This window comes from Pundamilia nyererei, unplaced genomic scaffold, assembly GCF_000239375.1.
Source record: "Pundamilia nyererei isolate P.nyererei 1_Seehausen unplaced genomic scaffold, PunNye1.0 scaffold00773, whole genome shotgun sequence".
Classification (NCBI taxonomy): domain Eukaryota; kingdom Metazoa; phylum Chordata; class Actinopteri; order Cichliformes; family Cichlidae; genus Pundamilia; species Pundamilia nyererei.
The window spans coordinates 2,116-16,181 of record NW_005188174.1 but is presented as its reverse complement, the minus strand read 5'-3'; the positions used below and the strand labels follow the sequence as shown (position 1 = coordinate 16,181).

Sequence of the window (14,066 nt, the reverse complement as noted above, 5' to 3'; positions counted from 1 at the left end):
TTAAGGGACCAGTAGTAGTGGAGCAGAGGTTGGAGGCTGCTGAACAACCCCAACACACACATGAGACACTATCACCTGAAACACCTACACATACACAAGAACAAACACTGAGAAGATCTGTAAGACAAGTGAAGCCACCTATGATCGACCAGATGTAATGTGTTGGCATGCTGTTTGGAAGATGATGTCATAGTATCTGTGCAAGTTTCACTATGTTTGGTTACTAGTGTTGAACTGACCATGATTGTTGAAAACTAGTTGTGCTGTTAACATTAAATTGACAAATCCTGGTTTAACAAGTAAGAAAAAAAAGAGACTGTTTAGGTTTGTGAAAGTAGCTATGTTATTTAATGTTATTGTTTTAAAAAAGGAAGACGCACTGACAGAGGCGAGGTGACACATGTGAACTACAGTTCGATAAAATACCTTCTCTTCAAGTAACAGTGTCATAATTGAGAACCCAGAACAACAATAAGAAACAACACAGTTGGTACAGTATCCCTGATACTGCACTGTGATCAGCTGTGGTAAATCATTATGCTTTCTGCTAATTAAGAGAATTTCATTTAATTTGGGAATATGTCATCCTGAGTGTACCTTAACGGAAGCACAGATCTTACCTTGCCAATATACTGGTAGTCAGAGCCTGTATACTCCTCCTGCAGGAAAAACTGGTTCCACATCCAGCCTCGCCTCACTCGTTTCAGCAACTTCTCTCCTCTGATGGCTGCTTCTATTCCCTCTCCATCTGCTATGTGTGTCCTTCGTCCATTTAAAGCCAGTGCATCATCAAGGGTCAGGCAAATACAGAGACAAACAATGCCCAGGATAATATTCCTCATCTTTGTGATGGAGATGTAGAAGTCACAAATGTTCTATCTTCCCAGCTGGCTCACTCCAAACTGGCAGATGGGTCTATCTGTCATAGTCCTTCCAGTTTTGACTGACAGTGGAAAGGATCTGTAAAATAAGTAAATACAAACAAATGTCAATTCTGCATTTAATAACATTCATCCTGAGGGCAGTTCATCAACTTCTTGGCACTTTACGGCCCAATGTGGGAGTGCAGGATTTTGTTACATGAGCAGAAACAACAGAAACAAACGCTGTCTGCAGCTAACATTTTCAAACATAGGCGTGAAAGCAGAGTTCCTGTTATTCCAGCATGCACTGCACTCTCATTCACTACGCAGGGAAAATGCTGAGGTCACACGGTACTCTGCTCAATGCCTGTACACCCATAAGCCTTAGTTATGGCAAAAACACAGTTCTTAGTCACATATTGTGTTTTTCTTTCCAAGCTTTCACTTCCAGCAGGTGATCTGTGCAGTGACAACACTAAGAAGTGTGAAATTAGTGCTTCATCTGAAAATAACTTCTGTCTGTAAACAGGATGCTCAGGTCTAATTATTGGTTTAAATTGACAAAAAGCCTTATAACCTATCCTTACATTTGACCTGAGAGGTGGCTCAAGACCTTTTCACAGCACTTTAACTATTTGAAATTGTAATGAATCAATCGAAAATCAGCCCATTTAACTGAATTTTACAGCATTCGGTTTGCTTTGGGAGTGTGGGATATTTAGCTCACTGCTCCTTGTACAACCGTCAAAATCATTGTTGGTAGGTGTGGGACTTCACCAAGGTTTTCCTATTTCACCAACTCTGTTCATTATTTGTACAGCCAAAATCAACTCATCATGTCTGATGAAGCTACCAAAACTACAATAACGTCGAGCTTGCACTGGGGTGATCAGCAGCAGAGTGCGAAGCCGCCGAGGTTCTTGGTCAGTTAAGGGTAAAGTGCCCTCTCCAGGTAAAGAAAGGTGGTTTGTTGGTGGTGGGGTCACCACCACGGCAGGTACCGTGGTTACAAGGAGCCATCAGGCTGAAGGAGGAGTCCTCTTGGGCTTAGCCCGTGGGATTTTGGAAGCAGCCAATAGGTACGGGCAGGCCAAGCAGAATGTGTCTTGGCCAGCGGCTGAATTAGAAACTCAGGTGTGGGAGGAGTTTGGAGAGGCCATGGAAAACCCCTTTCAAACTGCCTCGAAGGGATTCTGGTAAAGTGTCAAGCAACTTAATAGGGGAAGGTGGTGCTCTACCCACACTGTGTATAGTGTGTGTGGAGTGCTGCTGACTTCACCTGAGGATGTCACGAGGTGGAAGGAATTCTTAGTGAAATATTTTAATCCCATGTTTTTCCCCCAAATCTGAGTCGTTTTGATACCTGATCTAAATATTTGAAAACAAAGTGAATGGTCCAAAAAGACAAACTCCTGTTCAAACGACCACGTTTTTGGTTACATAATAAGTTCATTCTTTCCCCGGAGCATGAAAAGACTGCAGCAGACACAGACCTGCTCGTATGCACAGCAAACACACTGATGTGGATCTATGTAAGCAATCTGCAACTGTTGGCCTGATGCTGAAAAACATACTGAATATGCACACTCATATGTTTTAATATAAATATGGTAAATGGTAAATGGCCTGCATTTGTATAGCGCTTTTCTAGTCCATAGGACCCCAAAGCGCTTTACACTACATTCAGTCATCCACCCATTCACACACACATTCACACACTGGTGATGGCAGCTACATTGTAGCCACAGCTGCCCTGGGGCGCACTGACAGAGGCGAGGCTGCCGGACACTGGCGCCACCGGGCCCTCTGACCACCACCAGTAGGCAAACACGGGGTTAGTATCTTGCCCAAGGATATTAGGCATGCAGCCCGGAGGCAGCCTGGGATCGAAATAGTATATTTTACTTCACTTTTGATAGGGCTGTATTTTGTACACTTAAAAACTGATTTGATAAAGCCATGCGCACTCATTGTCATGGTTGGCTGTGTGGCAGGCAGGCAGGAGTGGTGGACCCAAAATGCAGGACTCTTAGGAAACGAGGTTTCAACTGAAAATGCAGCTTTATTGCTGGAACAACACAAAATAAAACTCACAAAAGCAAACAAAACTCTAAACTGAGGTGCAGGAGGACTGGAAATCATGAACACACAGCAAGTTGAGGGTACGACGCAACAGGGAGCACAGGAAAACACAGGGCTTAAATACACAGGGGAGTAATTCGGAAATGGGCAACAGGAGGGAGACACAGCTGGGAGAAATTAAGCTAACAAGACAGGAGAAAGGTAAAACTGAACACATTGACATGAGACATGAACTTTCAGAATAAAACAGGAAACTAACAGACACAGAGAACCAGACCGGACACTGAACTTGGCAGGCAGACTCACGAGCAGACACAGTGACACCATGGACAGACAGAGGGAACACAGGCAGAATAAACAAGAATATAGAAGAATATAAAGAAACACAAAACACCGAGTCCTCAGACTCAGGACCATGACGATCACGTTGAAGGATCTAGAAGGAACGCTTACACAGCAAATAGTCCACTGAAAGGAAACGTGCTTTTATCATTTATCAGGCCCCATCAGACTGATCGCCATCGGACTAATCCATCAATCACAGGTGTTGTGCGTTGGCCTTGCAGAGCTTAATTTGGATGATAATGTAACCACATCAGTTCTTGTGTTCAGCACTAGAGTGCAGCCCTGACAAGCAAGACTAGTTATCAGCTATTGTAATAACTCAGTATTGATACAGTTGAACAGAGTCGTGTCAGGTAAAAAAAATGTTTTCCTTTCCTGCACACTGAAAATGCTTTGAGACGACACCGCTGAACTGAACAAATTCAGCATTAAGTCATTAACTTTCAAATGTCCTGGTCACTGTTGCCCTCTCTCTAACGTCCTCTGCCTAATGCAGCCTCCATTTGTCCTATTAGGTTGCTACTATATGAATAAGCTTGAATTGAGCCTGGTGGAGAACACACACAGACTCATTGATTCTGACTGGACATCAGCCATTATTACACAGTGAAGAAACCTGGAGCTCTCAGGTTTTACCGCTCAAATGGATTTGCCCATTGTCTAACTATTCTAGTGTATGTAGGAGTGTGTACCAGTCACCGAGGGGTATGGCGCATGTGCAAACATCGAAGTCAAACTAACCGACAACCATCTATGACTTGACCATCTAATTCTTCTTCTAATATCTTCATTGCTTCTTGACTAAAAGAGAAAAGTTACAAATTCACAGCTTACCACACATAATCTCATCTCAATCTGGATATTCCAAATCAAGAGATGATGAAGAAGCCTGCATCTAAGTGATTAAAGTAACTGTTAGTGAATAGCAGCTTAACTGTGTGTGATGATCAAAGTAACAGTTACACTGGAATGTGCTTCCTCTTTCATCCAGAGGAGCTTTGAAACAGACAGGTTAGTGCTGGAGAAACATCATGTCACAGGGCTTAAATACACAAATGCCAGTGCAGAAAGTGAGTGCTATAAAAGGAGACAAATAATAAAGAAATTGCATTCAGATTACAAGAGGAGAAGCTAGTGGAGCCTTCCTGCCCACTATTACTCACATACTGCAGAAACAAGCAGCCAACATCCTCCTAAAAGCAGACTTCAAATAAACACTTTGGTTTTTAATTAGACAAGCACCAACGGGAATTTTTTTGTTACTCCCCAATAACAATTTTTCTTAATTCTTTCTACAGATGATAACTGGCAGCATATATTACTAGTACAACAAAAGACCTGCAGTAACAGCTGCAGTACATTACAGGATCTTCTCTGTCCTGTCTGGAAGCTTTTGCAATCAGAATTATGACTGTTTGCTTCTCCAGGATGAGTCTAGAAATTCTTTGCAGGCTCCTCTTCTTCGTGTGTTTCTTTTACCTGTTTATTTATTCATTTCCATTTGTGTTATTTCAGTTATAACATTATATGTGTTGCATGACTAAGTCTGAGCTGACAGGCAGGGGGGGAAAGGGATGGGGGAGAAAATATAATAAACGCACAGAGCACAACACAAACATACAGTACGAATTTATAGAGTAACCCCCCCCACACACACACACACACACACACACAAAACTGTCCTTGAGAGTATGAAGTATGAATAAACCATATATGCACCTTGAATTTAGACTCTTGATTGACAGATTTTTAAGGGGAACTTTTTTCTATGAGTTAATCCATCCATTCAGTTTAAACATCAGAACTTGGTACGGTTATGAGGAAACTAGAGAAGAACTCCCAGAATTCCAATCCTCATGGAACCATGCAGGATGTTTTTTGGGTGGGGGGAGGGCTCCTTTAAGCTCGGGTCCCGAGGGTTCTGGCAGTATTGTTCCTAGGTCTGCACTCTTCTGGAGAGATATCTCAGATGTTGTTCCTGGGATCTGCTGGAGCCACTCACCCAGTACTGGAGGTCACTGCCCCAGTTTTCAGGCCCCTCTTCTGTGGAACCAGCTTCCAGTTTGGATTCAGGAGACAGACACTATCTCTACTTTCAAGATTAGGCTTCAAACGTTCCTTCTTGCTAAAGCATATAGTTAGGGCTATAGTTACGGTTATCAGATAAATCAGTGGTCGCCATCCTTTTTTGTGCCACAGATCGGTTTAATGTCAGACAATATTTTCACGGACCAGCCTTTAAGGTGTGGCAGATAAACACAACAAAATAAAATGATACGACTGAGACAAAAACTGTGGTATTTTGTAAATATAATAATAAATTCACTGTGTAATTGTGTAACTTTATTAGCAGCGTCCTCCTGAAATGCACCAACAACATTGACAGTAACATCCTCCTCTCTGCCCCTTAATGCCCTCTGGTCGCTATGGTAACGCATAAATATTTCTTTCAAAATAAGACGCACAACTACAACATGGGAAAAGACCCAGGGAAACCGAGTTAACGATAAAAACCCTGAAAATCATAAATTTCAAGTCTCTCCCGGTACCAACGTGGGATTTATGGTGTAGATAGCTATGTTGCAAGGCAATGTAGAAAGTATGAGGTACAACCAGTCTGTGGGCCACTCTTGCTTGTGCCAGCTGCAGAGAAGAGCAAGGTTATAACATAGAAAGAGCTGAAGTGAAACCTGTGTTTTTTTTATCGTTGAAGGTTTATTCAAGGCTCTTCCCGGTGAACTGTTGCTAACATTATTACCACATGATATGACAGAGGTAGGCTGAACAGCTTGCTCACATCTCCCCAAGATGCCAAACCAGAGGTCAAGAGGACAAGCTTTTCTTGTTACAAAACGGTTGTGGTATTCTGCTGTTATATTCAGGAGGTTGTGCAAAATGACAGTACAACACAGAATTTCATTGAGGAGCTGTACCTGATTCAAATCCTATTTTCACATCCGTAAAGGACAGAGAGCAGCATCCTTTTTTATTCTCTCTAATCTGGCTTTGATGAGCAGCAGTATTTGCAAATGCAGCATACTACACCCAGAGAGCTGTAATTGGAGGAGCTGTCAAGCAAGCCAAGAAGAAGGCTGATGTTGTCTTCAAACAACAGTTTACCAGCTCTCGTCCTGACAGATGCAGCTGAAAACCTGTCAGAGTAAAACTGTTCTGAATGCTCTCTGCAGTGTGTTAGAAGCTGCTGTTCCAGAGTTCTCTGGAGCCAACTGTTCTCCAGGTCTTGTACAACAAACACATTCACACTGAATACACTGAAGACGCTGAGTCAGTGAATCAGCTTGAAAAGGGAGCATAGAAACATGCACTCTATATCGAAAAGGGCTGATCAAGAGGATTTTTGATCTACTCGATCATTAAATACCACTGTGTGACCCAAACCTGGCAACATGTTCAGTCTGAGAAAACACGCACATTTAGCATCGTCTTCTGTCCAAACGCTGATGGACTGGATCTTATATAGTGCTTTTCTAATCTGTACAACTTGCCTCATTCACCCAATTAAACAAGCACTTTCTTTTTCCAAGTGCTTTTGATATAACGTCCACACTCATTCGTGCTCTGATGGATGCATCTGAGAGGTTAGTAACACAAACATCCACAGCAAATTAGCAAAGGAATAATATTGTATTCAGTGAGCGGGATAATCCAACTACTGTAATTAGATCCCAACTTTATCAGAGGAAGTAGTGATAGAGACTCTGCTACAGTCTGTGTAGGACTTTCTGCCCTGAGAAACCACAATGACCGAAACAACGACTAACGCTACATCATTAACGTTGTAGTGTCTTTCAGAGATTATATATGGTATAATATATAATATACATATTAGACTTCTAAGTTCACAGTCACTAAACATAAAGTTCAGCACACATTAACATAGATAATAACATCTTATAGATGAAGAAGCAGAAAACCAATTCTTAAACAAACTTCCAGAACCGTAAAGAACAATGTCAGAAGCATCTTCTTTTATTTCACTGTACCTGCCGGGTTTACCACTGCGCTGGTCTGTGACCCACACCTGTTTAATCCTATTAGTCTAACAATTCAAGATTATTTTTTTAAAGGTTTTTTACATTAGATATGAAATCTGTGGTCTAGCGTGGACACAGAGTCCACAGGAATAAAGCGGAGAATATATGAAACGAACGCGTTTTGTTGGTGTTTATTCAAACAGACGAAATAAAAGCTGCTGATGTTTACGGTCAGAATTTGTCGTCACTGTTACCAAACAGCCAAACGGAGCGCGCGCGTGCCTGCTGCTCGCGGCTAAAGCCCAAATTAAATCACGCATCTTCTGCCAGCTTGTAAAGGGTCCACGCTCAGCCTGCTGTGGAAAAAACACCAAACTCAAAGTGTTCAAATAGACACGAACACCTCAGCTTTCCGTGTTGTCTCAACCTGTTGTAAAAAGACCCGGTGGCACTTACCGCTGTGTGCGGAGCGTTCAGAAGGACAGTGACTGTAACGGAAACGGAGTGCTGTTCCCCGCGTGTGCAGCGTCTCTCTGCGTGGAGTCTCGCTCTACCAACCCCACTCATCAGCTCAGCAAACTGAGGGTTTACAATATCTGCTGATTGGTCATTACAGTCCCGCGTGTGTACGCTCACGTGCACATGAACATGAGTTAACCAAGCAGCAGAAAACCATTTCATCCAGCCGTAATTTCACGGCCCGGTTTACCGCATTGTTACAACAAATCTGTCAAATCTGTGTTAATAAGAAGACTCACAGCCTGAAGGACGGCATTACTGAGAATTACTGAGCTGTGATACGTCTGCTGGTTTAAAAGATGTTATTGGGCCCCAAATCTACTCTGTAAAAACAACAACTGTAATTTAAGAGAATATCTCATATAAATGTACAGAATTTTTCTAAGTAAAATAAAATTATAAAAAGTAATTTAAAAATTGCGAAAAAACGGTACCTGTGAATAAACATGATTTTCACATTTTTATGGAAAATGTATTTATTTTTATACAAAAAGGACTAAAAATTATGGTTGCAAGATTAACATAATTTTACAGCTATTTTTATTTAAAAGATAAAACTGTTAACTTGTAGTTTTATGCTGTATATACATAAAATTGATACACTGGGTGTAAAATGACACAAAAATGACAGTAAAATAAGTTTCTGTAATTGGGTTTTTCCATTAGTTAATGGATATTTTGTGTAATTATAGACGTTGAATGGGGAAAATGGCATGAATGTTTTTATAATTATATCACATCTACAAGAATTAAGTTAAAAGGTATGACTGTGGTAATCAACAAAATTGGTAAAATTACAAAAAATAATAAATTAGAAATTCATAATCTACATTAGTCTGAAGATTTCAACATATGATGCCTGCTTAAATAAACCAGATGCAGTAAGTATACACATGCTTCATGTAAACATTATCTGCAACCTTCTCTTTGGCTTTAACTCAAATAATAAAACATTTCAGTGACATAAAAAATGTAAATTTTAATCTTATGTACTGTACAGCCTATATATATTTAAGCCTATAATAAGCAAGTAGCCCAATAAGTATAAAAAGCAGACAATACTGCATATAGTAATAAAGGTGTCAGAGAGGAGGAGAGAGGAAGTCATCCACAACCGTCTGCACCCCCAGCCCATGGACCACTCGGAACTTAAAAGGCTGTAAAGCCAAATACCACGGTGTGATCCGGGCGTTGGCATCCTTCATGCGATGGAGCCACTGCAGCAGAGCGTGGTCCGAACAGAGGGTGAAGGGGAGGCCCAGGAGGTAATAGCTAAGGGAGTCTGACATCTGGATGGCTAGCCACTCGCTTTCCACGGTGCTGTACCTGGCCCCGTCAGGAATATAAGGAAGTTTGCTCTGCTTTGCTCAGCAAGAAGTCGGACTCATTCTTGGTGGGTGTTGTTCTATGCCAGGGCTGTCCTTATTAATAATTTCTGTTCATAGTTTTCAGGGCCAGAATTTTGAGGCATATCGTATTTAGGTGGCAAACTGGTGCCCTCAGAATCTCATCTGTACTCTGAGAATCTCAGAAGTGCTTTTGTTGGCTTCGTCAGGAGGCAGCCAACAAGCTGCTTCCCCACAAGGAGGAGTTTGTTCCTCCAAATACATTTCAGGAGGTAGTTTGGGAGAATGGGGTCTGGGCCTTTCTCCTTATTTGTGACTTGGCCCCAGATAAGGAGAAACATAGACAGACGGATAGAATGATGCTAAGAGCGGGATGCAAAATAAACAAATTCTACAGAAGGTTCCACAGAAGCCCTGTAACAGACCAGTCTGTAAATGGGACAACATTAAAACTTTAAAACTAGCATTAATAAAATGTATCAGAAAATCCCAGTGTTTGTTTTTTTTGTTTCAGCTTTTATCTTTCAGCCCCACAAAATCAAGAGGCACGACAGTGTTGTGCTTTCAGACTCACCACGTGAAAAACGTCTATGAGTTGTAAACTAATGAGGAACAAAGTAAGGAACTCTTCCATATCCGTTGGTCCATATAGTAACTGACAACCAAAACAACCACTTCAGGCCTGAGAAACACAATTTATGAAGTTTATCTTCAAACCATGTTCTTACTTAGATTTTAAAAAGCTTTAAAAATAATCACGTCCCATGTTCTTGAGACTTTTCACCGGGCACAAACGTTTTACACCAAAGTCCTGTTGTTTCTCTAATTTAAGGATTCTCTCAGGCTTAGATCCCCCTTAAATCAGTCACACCACTCTCACTGACTGCCTCTGGCTGTTTACAGCGCCCTGCCAAGTCAAAATGAAAATCTGGAGTTCTGACTAAAAGAAAATTAACTTTTCATTTGGGTTTCATTTTCATTTTCCACAGCATGATGGTGTAGTCTCAGTAAATCTTCTTAAAAACTAAACTGAGATTTAAGAACCCTTTAGTATGCATGGATTGCTATTTTCTGATGTATTCACCCTCCTTAGTAAGTAAAACTGGCTCTGTAGGAGCAGTGCAGCAAACGATGTGGCACAACTGTTAGAATTTAGAAAAGGGTGCAGAAAATAATTTGATTAAGACTGAAGCATCTTTTCCAGTTTATAAATTTAGCATTTGAATTTATTGTGAATCTGCCTGCTCATTTACCTTGTATTAAAAACCCTGATACTTCATTGCAGCAGTAGTAGTAGTTGGAAAAACGACACACACACCTTAAAGAGAGCCTTGTGCTTGCCCCAAATGGATACAGATAACAGCTAAACAGATGTGGAGTAATCATTGAGACAATAGGTGCCAGTGGACAGCACATTCTGATTTAGTTTCAGCCTCAGCTTTTGACTAAAGATCATTTAGTTTTTGTCATAATTTAGGCATTATTTTAGTTTTACTCGACTATATTTTAGTCAGCTGAATCGACTTTACGGTTAGTCTGCGATAATCTTTTGACTGTAAAAGCTTGTAAACCGTGTGGTGTAACTTTCCCCGGTAAAAGCACGTGAAATGTGTCCATATGTCTGGTCTTCTCTTCCTCCCAAGGGTTCACATTTTTTCACATTTTCATGAGAAACAGGAAGTATCCCTCCCACTCCCAACCTGTTTGTCAGCACCAGCTAGCAGCTACCATGTTATTTGTAGGCGATTTGAAGGTTAAGGGCATGCCTGATTGCATTAACAATGAATATGTGGCCAGCAAGTTATCAAAGACAATATACAATGCAGATTTTTGTTACTATATAAAGGAGAAGCTGCAGTTTGTAGAGTTCGTCTTTCTTTCATCATTAAAGTTCACAGTGAAATGGCAGTCAAAAATTCTTGACTGATGCTGCTGTAAAGAGCTCATCTTGGACTCTGTCACTAAATTAGGATTCTTAAAGAGTTGGTGCTGTGGACTGAACAGAGTGATTGTCAAGACTGAGCAGGATGTTGTGAAATGACCGGCAGCTCAGGCCACAGCTCATGTAGGCAGTGGAGACTCTGTGGCTCAGCTGTAAAACTGTAGGTCTAAAACTGGAGTTCTATTTCAGTTTAACTGTTTCACATTTAATCTTGTTATTTACTCGACAGGCTTAGCTAGAGTCAATTTAGTCATGGCTGTTTTAATTGTTTAAATTTTGCTTTTATACCCATGGCGGCGCACTGCTAACAACTACCTCCTGAATTCGACTCCACCGTCTGGTCGTGGCCTTTCTCTGTAAAGTTTGCATGTGCTTTTAGTGTCTGCGTGGGCTCTCTCTGGGTACTGCATGTCTTTGGACTGTGGGACAAAGGCAGTTAGTAGGGTTAGGTTCACTAGTGAGTCTAAATTATGTGAATGGTCTGTCTCTCTGTGTTAGTCCTGCAACAGACTGGTGAGCTGGCTAGTGCGTACTCTGCTTCGCTCCAGCCCCCCGATGATGGGCAGAATACGATGGAACATGGAATTAAAACCACACAATGCATCAGTCTATAAAAGTTAAATTGTTGATTGTTAAAACTATACTGTCTAGTAAAGTACAGCTTGCCCTGTCCTTTTTGTGGTGTTCTGACAAACTGTGCGTATGATTGTAATCATGTCGTGTGAGTCATGTAGCTGTGAATATCAGCTGTCATGGAGATGTTGCAGCAGGTCCTCCTCAGCTCTTCTCTTTGTCCAGTTTGGTTCTGTTTATAAACTAATAATTTGTATAGATTACTGAATACAGAAATGTTTGTTGTTGGTCCATAAAGTAAGACATGGAAACGTGTTCATTTTTATCATCTCTGTCTCTGAAATAAAGCGAGCAAGTCAAGTATCCATTATGATATCAGTGATGCACTTAGAAATATGTATCTAAGGTTAAAAAATTCCTATTTTAAACTGACTCTGAGAAATTGGTCTCACCTATTAAACTGGCAAACTGGGCAGAATCAGATGAAGCTGCATGTTTCGATGTACTAACTGAAACATAACAGAAACCCTCTTCCTTTTATTTAAACACATGGGTGAACAGTAGTGATCTGTAATCATTGTGTTTGACCTGTACCCCAAATTTTAACTTTGTGTCTGTATCTTCAGACTCAGGATATAAAGCATCTTACATTATTTCATCTGAGAAGGGATCCACTTGCTGTTCAGTCCAGTGTGGGTGGGGGGGCTATTGCCAGGAGGAATTTTTCGAGGACTTCCTCAATCCCATGGACAAGTCCTCTGTGGAGGATAAGGAGGATGACTCGCCCATCACCATGCCAAGGTCACTAAGGTGGTTAAGCAACTTCTCAGGGGCCCTGAGGTGGATGAAATCTACCCTGAGTTTCTTAAGGCACTGGAATTTGTAGGGCTGTCCTAGTTGACAGGCCTTTGTTGGTGCCCCTGGATTGGTGGTTCCCATGCTGATAAACTTGAAACTTATCATTCAGCCTTATTTTGGACTGTGTACAGTACTGTGCAAAGGTTTTGAGACAGCCCTTAGACTTGAACCGGACTTTCTTGTATTCTTTTAAAGCAGTCTTGGACAATAGTTCTACTGGCTCTCTAAAGGTTTTCCAAAATCTTCCTTGGATGTTTGATGCTTTTTAACTCATTTTCAGTCCAGTCCTTGGGCCTGGCCATTTTCAGAGTAATGCCTTTTTATTAAGCTTCTAAAACTCAACACAAAGCAATGTGATTGTGCTGTGTAACCATGTTTACATAGTAGAAAAAAGTAAACAAGCATCTCCTTAAGTAGAAAAAATTTGTGATTTTTACTATCAATAATAATAATAATAATAATAATAATCATAATAATAATCATAATAATAATCATAATAATAATAATAATAATCATAATGCTACTTTTCTTATTATTATTATTACTAGCTGTATTATGTGTACTCATATAGACATCTGCAGCATGACAGACAACAGACACAGAGAGACAGACGTGTGGCCAAAGTTACCACACTAACAGCACCTGAAGGACAATTGGCTGACTGCTTTTCCTAACTCTGTTTTTAAGCTTTGTGATATAGAAGGTACAATTAAGACACAATGCAGAAAACATCAAAACAATAAAGGAGCCAGTAAACATTTTATAGCTGGAGTCAGATATATTAGAAACAGATTCTTCTGGTCACAGAGACACCATATGAATCATTCTAAATCTAACCAAAGACTCAACACTGTCCATGCACCTGAGCATTCATTTGATTTTTATACCCATAGCTTATGAAACATCTTATGTAAGTTCCCCTCTCATAACCAACTCTAATCTTTTCCTGTAATTATGCTATATTATCATATACAACTTTCTCTGTTGACACAAGGTTATACCAATTCAGTGAGGCTTGGTGCTTTAAGTATTAATGTATTAGCAGGAGTGAAGTATTGCTAAAAGTATTTAAAGTAATGTAAGCCTTGAGCGCAGAAAACAAACAAAAAAGCAGTTGACCAAAAGCATTGGATTTGCATTAGAACTAAACAAATTAAAATATTTAAAAAATATTCCTCATACCAGAACTAAATAATATGCCATAGTATTTCTTAGAAGTAGTGACTTCCAGGATAGTGAAATGATCTCTAAGACACTCAGCAGCCAGTACAAATCCCACCTCAGCTATTTGGTCTAATTTGTTGTTAGATGTATTTACACTTGTACAGTTACTGGCAGTTGCGCGACTGCTTATTTGTATCATAATGAAGCTCTCCTATCAGCTCAGAAACATCTGGATGAGCCTCTATCCCCAGTCACCTTGACCACTTCCTCTTCCTGCAGGTCACATCCTGTCTGTCTTTATAACAACACCCTGTTACTCATCCTTCCTCAGCATGCACTGTGTTTGTACAAAGAAGCATCATGTGCACTGGAATTAGGT

At 40.6% G+C, this 14,066-nt stretch overlaps 1 protein-coding gene across 1 annotated transcript in view; it reads right to left on the bottom strand.

Annotated features, from left to right (window-relative positions):
• The window catches only part of LOC102213466 (cadherin-6-like), a 55,090-nt gene extending 47,217 nt beyond the window's left edge, over window positions 1-7,873 (bottom strand). The window contains exons 1-2 of the mRNA XM_005754949.1: window positions 7,742-7,873; window positions 621-960 (exon numbers count right to left, since the gene is read on the bottom strand). Of these exons, the coding sequence (XP_005755006.1) occupies window positions 621-842 (222 nt within the window). The 5' untranslated portion in view covers window positions 843-960; window positions 7,742-7,873. The remainder of the gene's footprint in view (window positions 1-620; window positions 961-7,741) is intronic.
• Window positions 7,874-14,066: the final 6,193 nt, after the last annotated feature.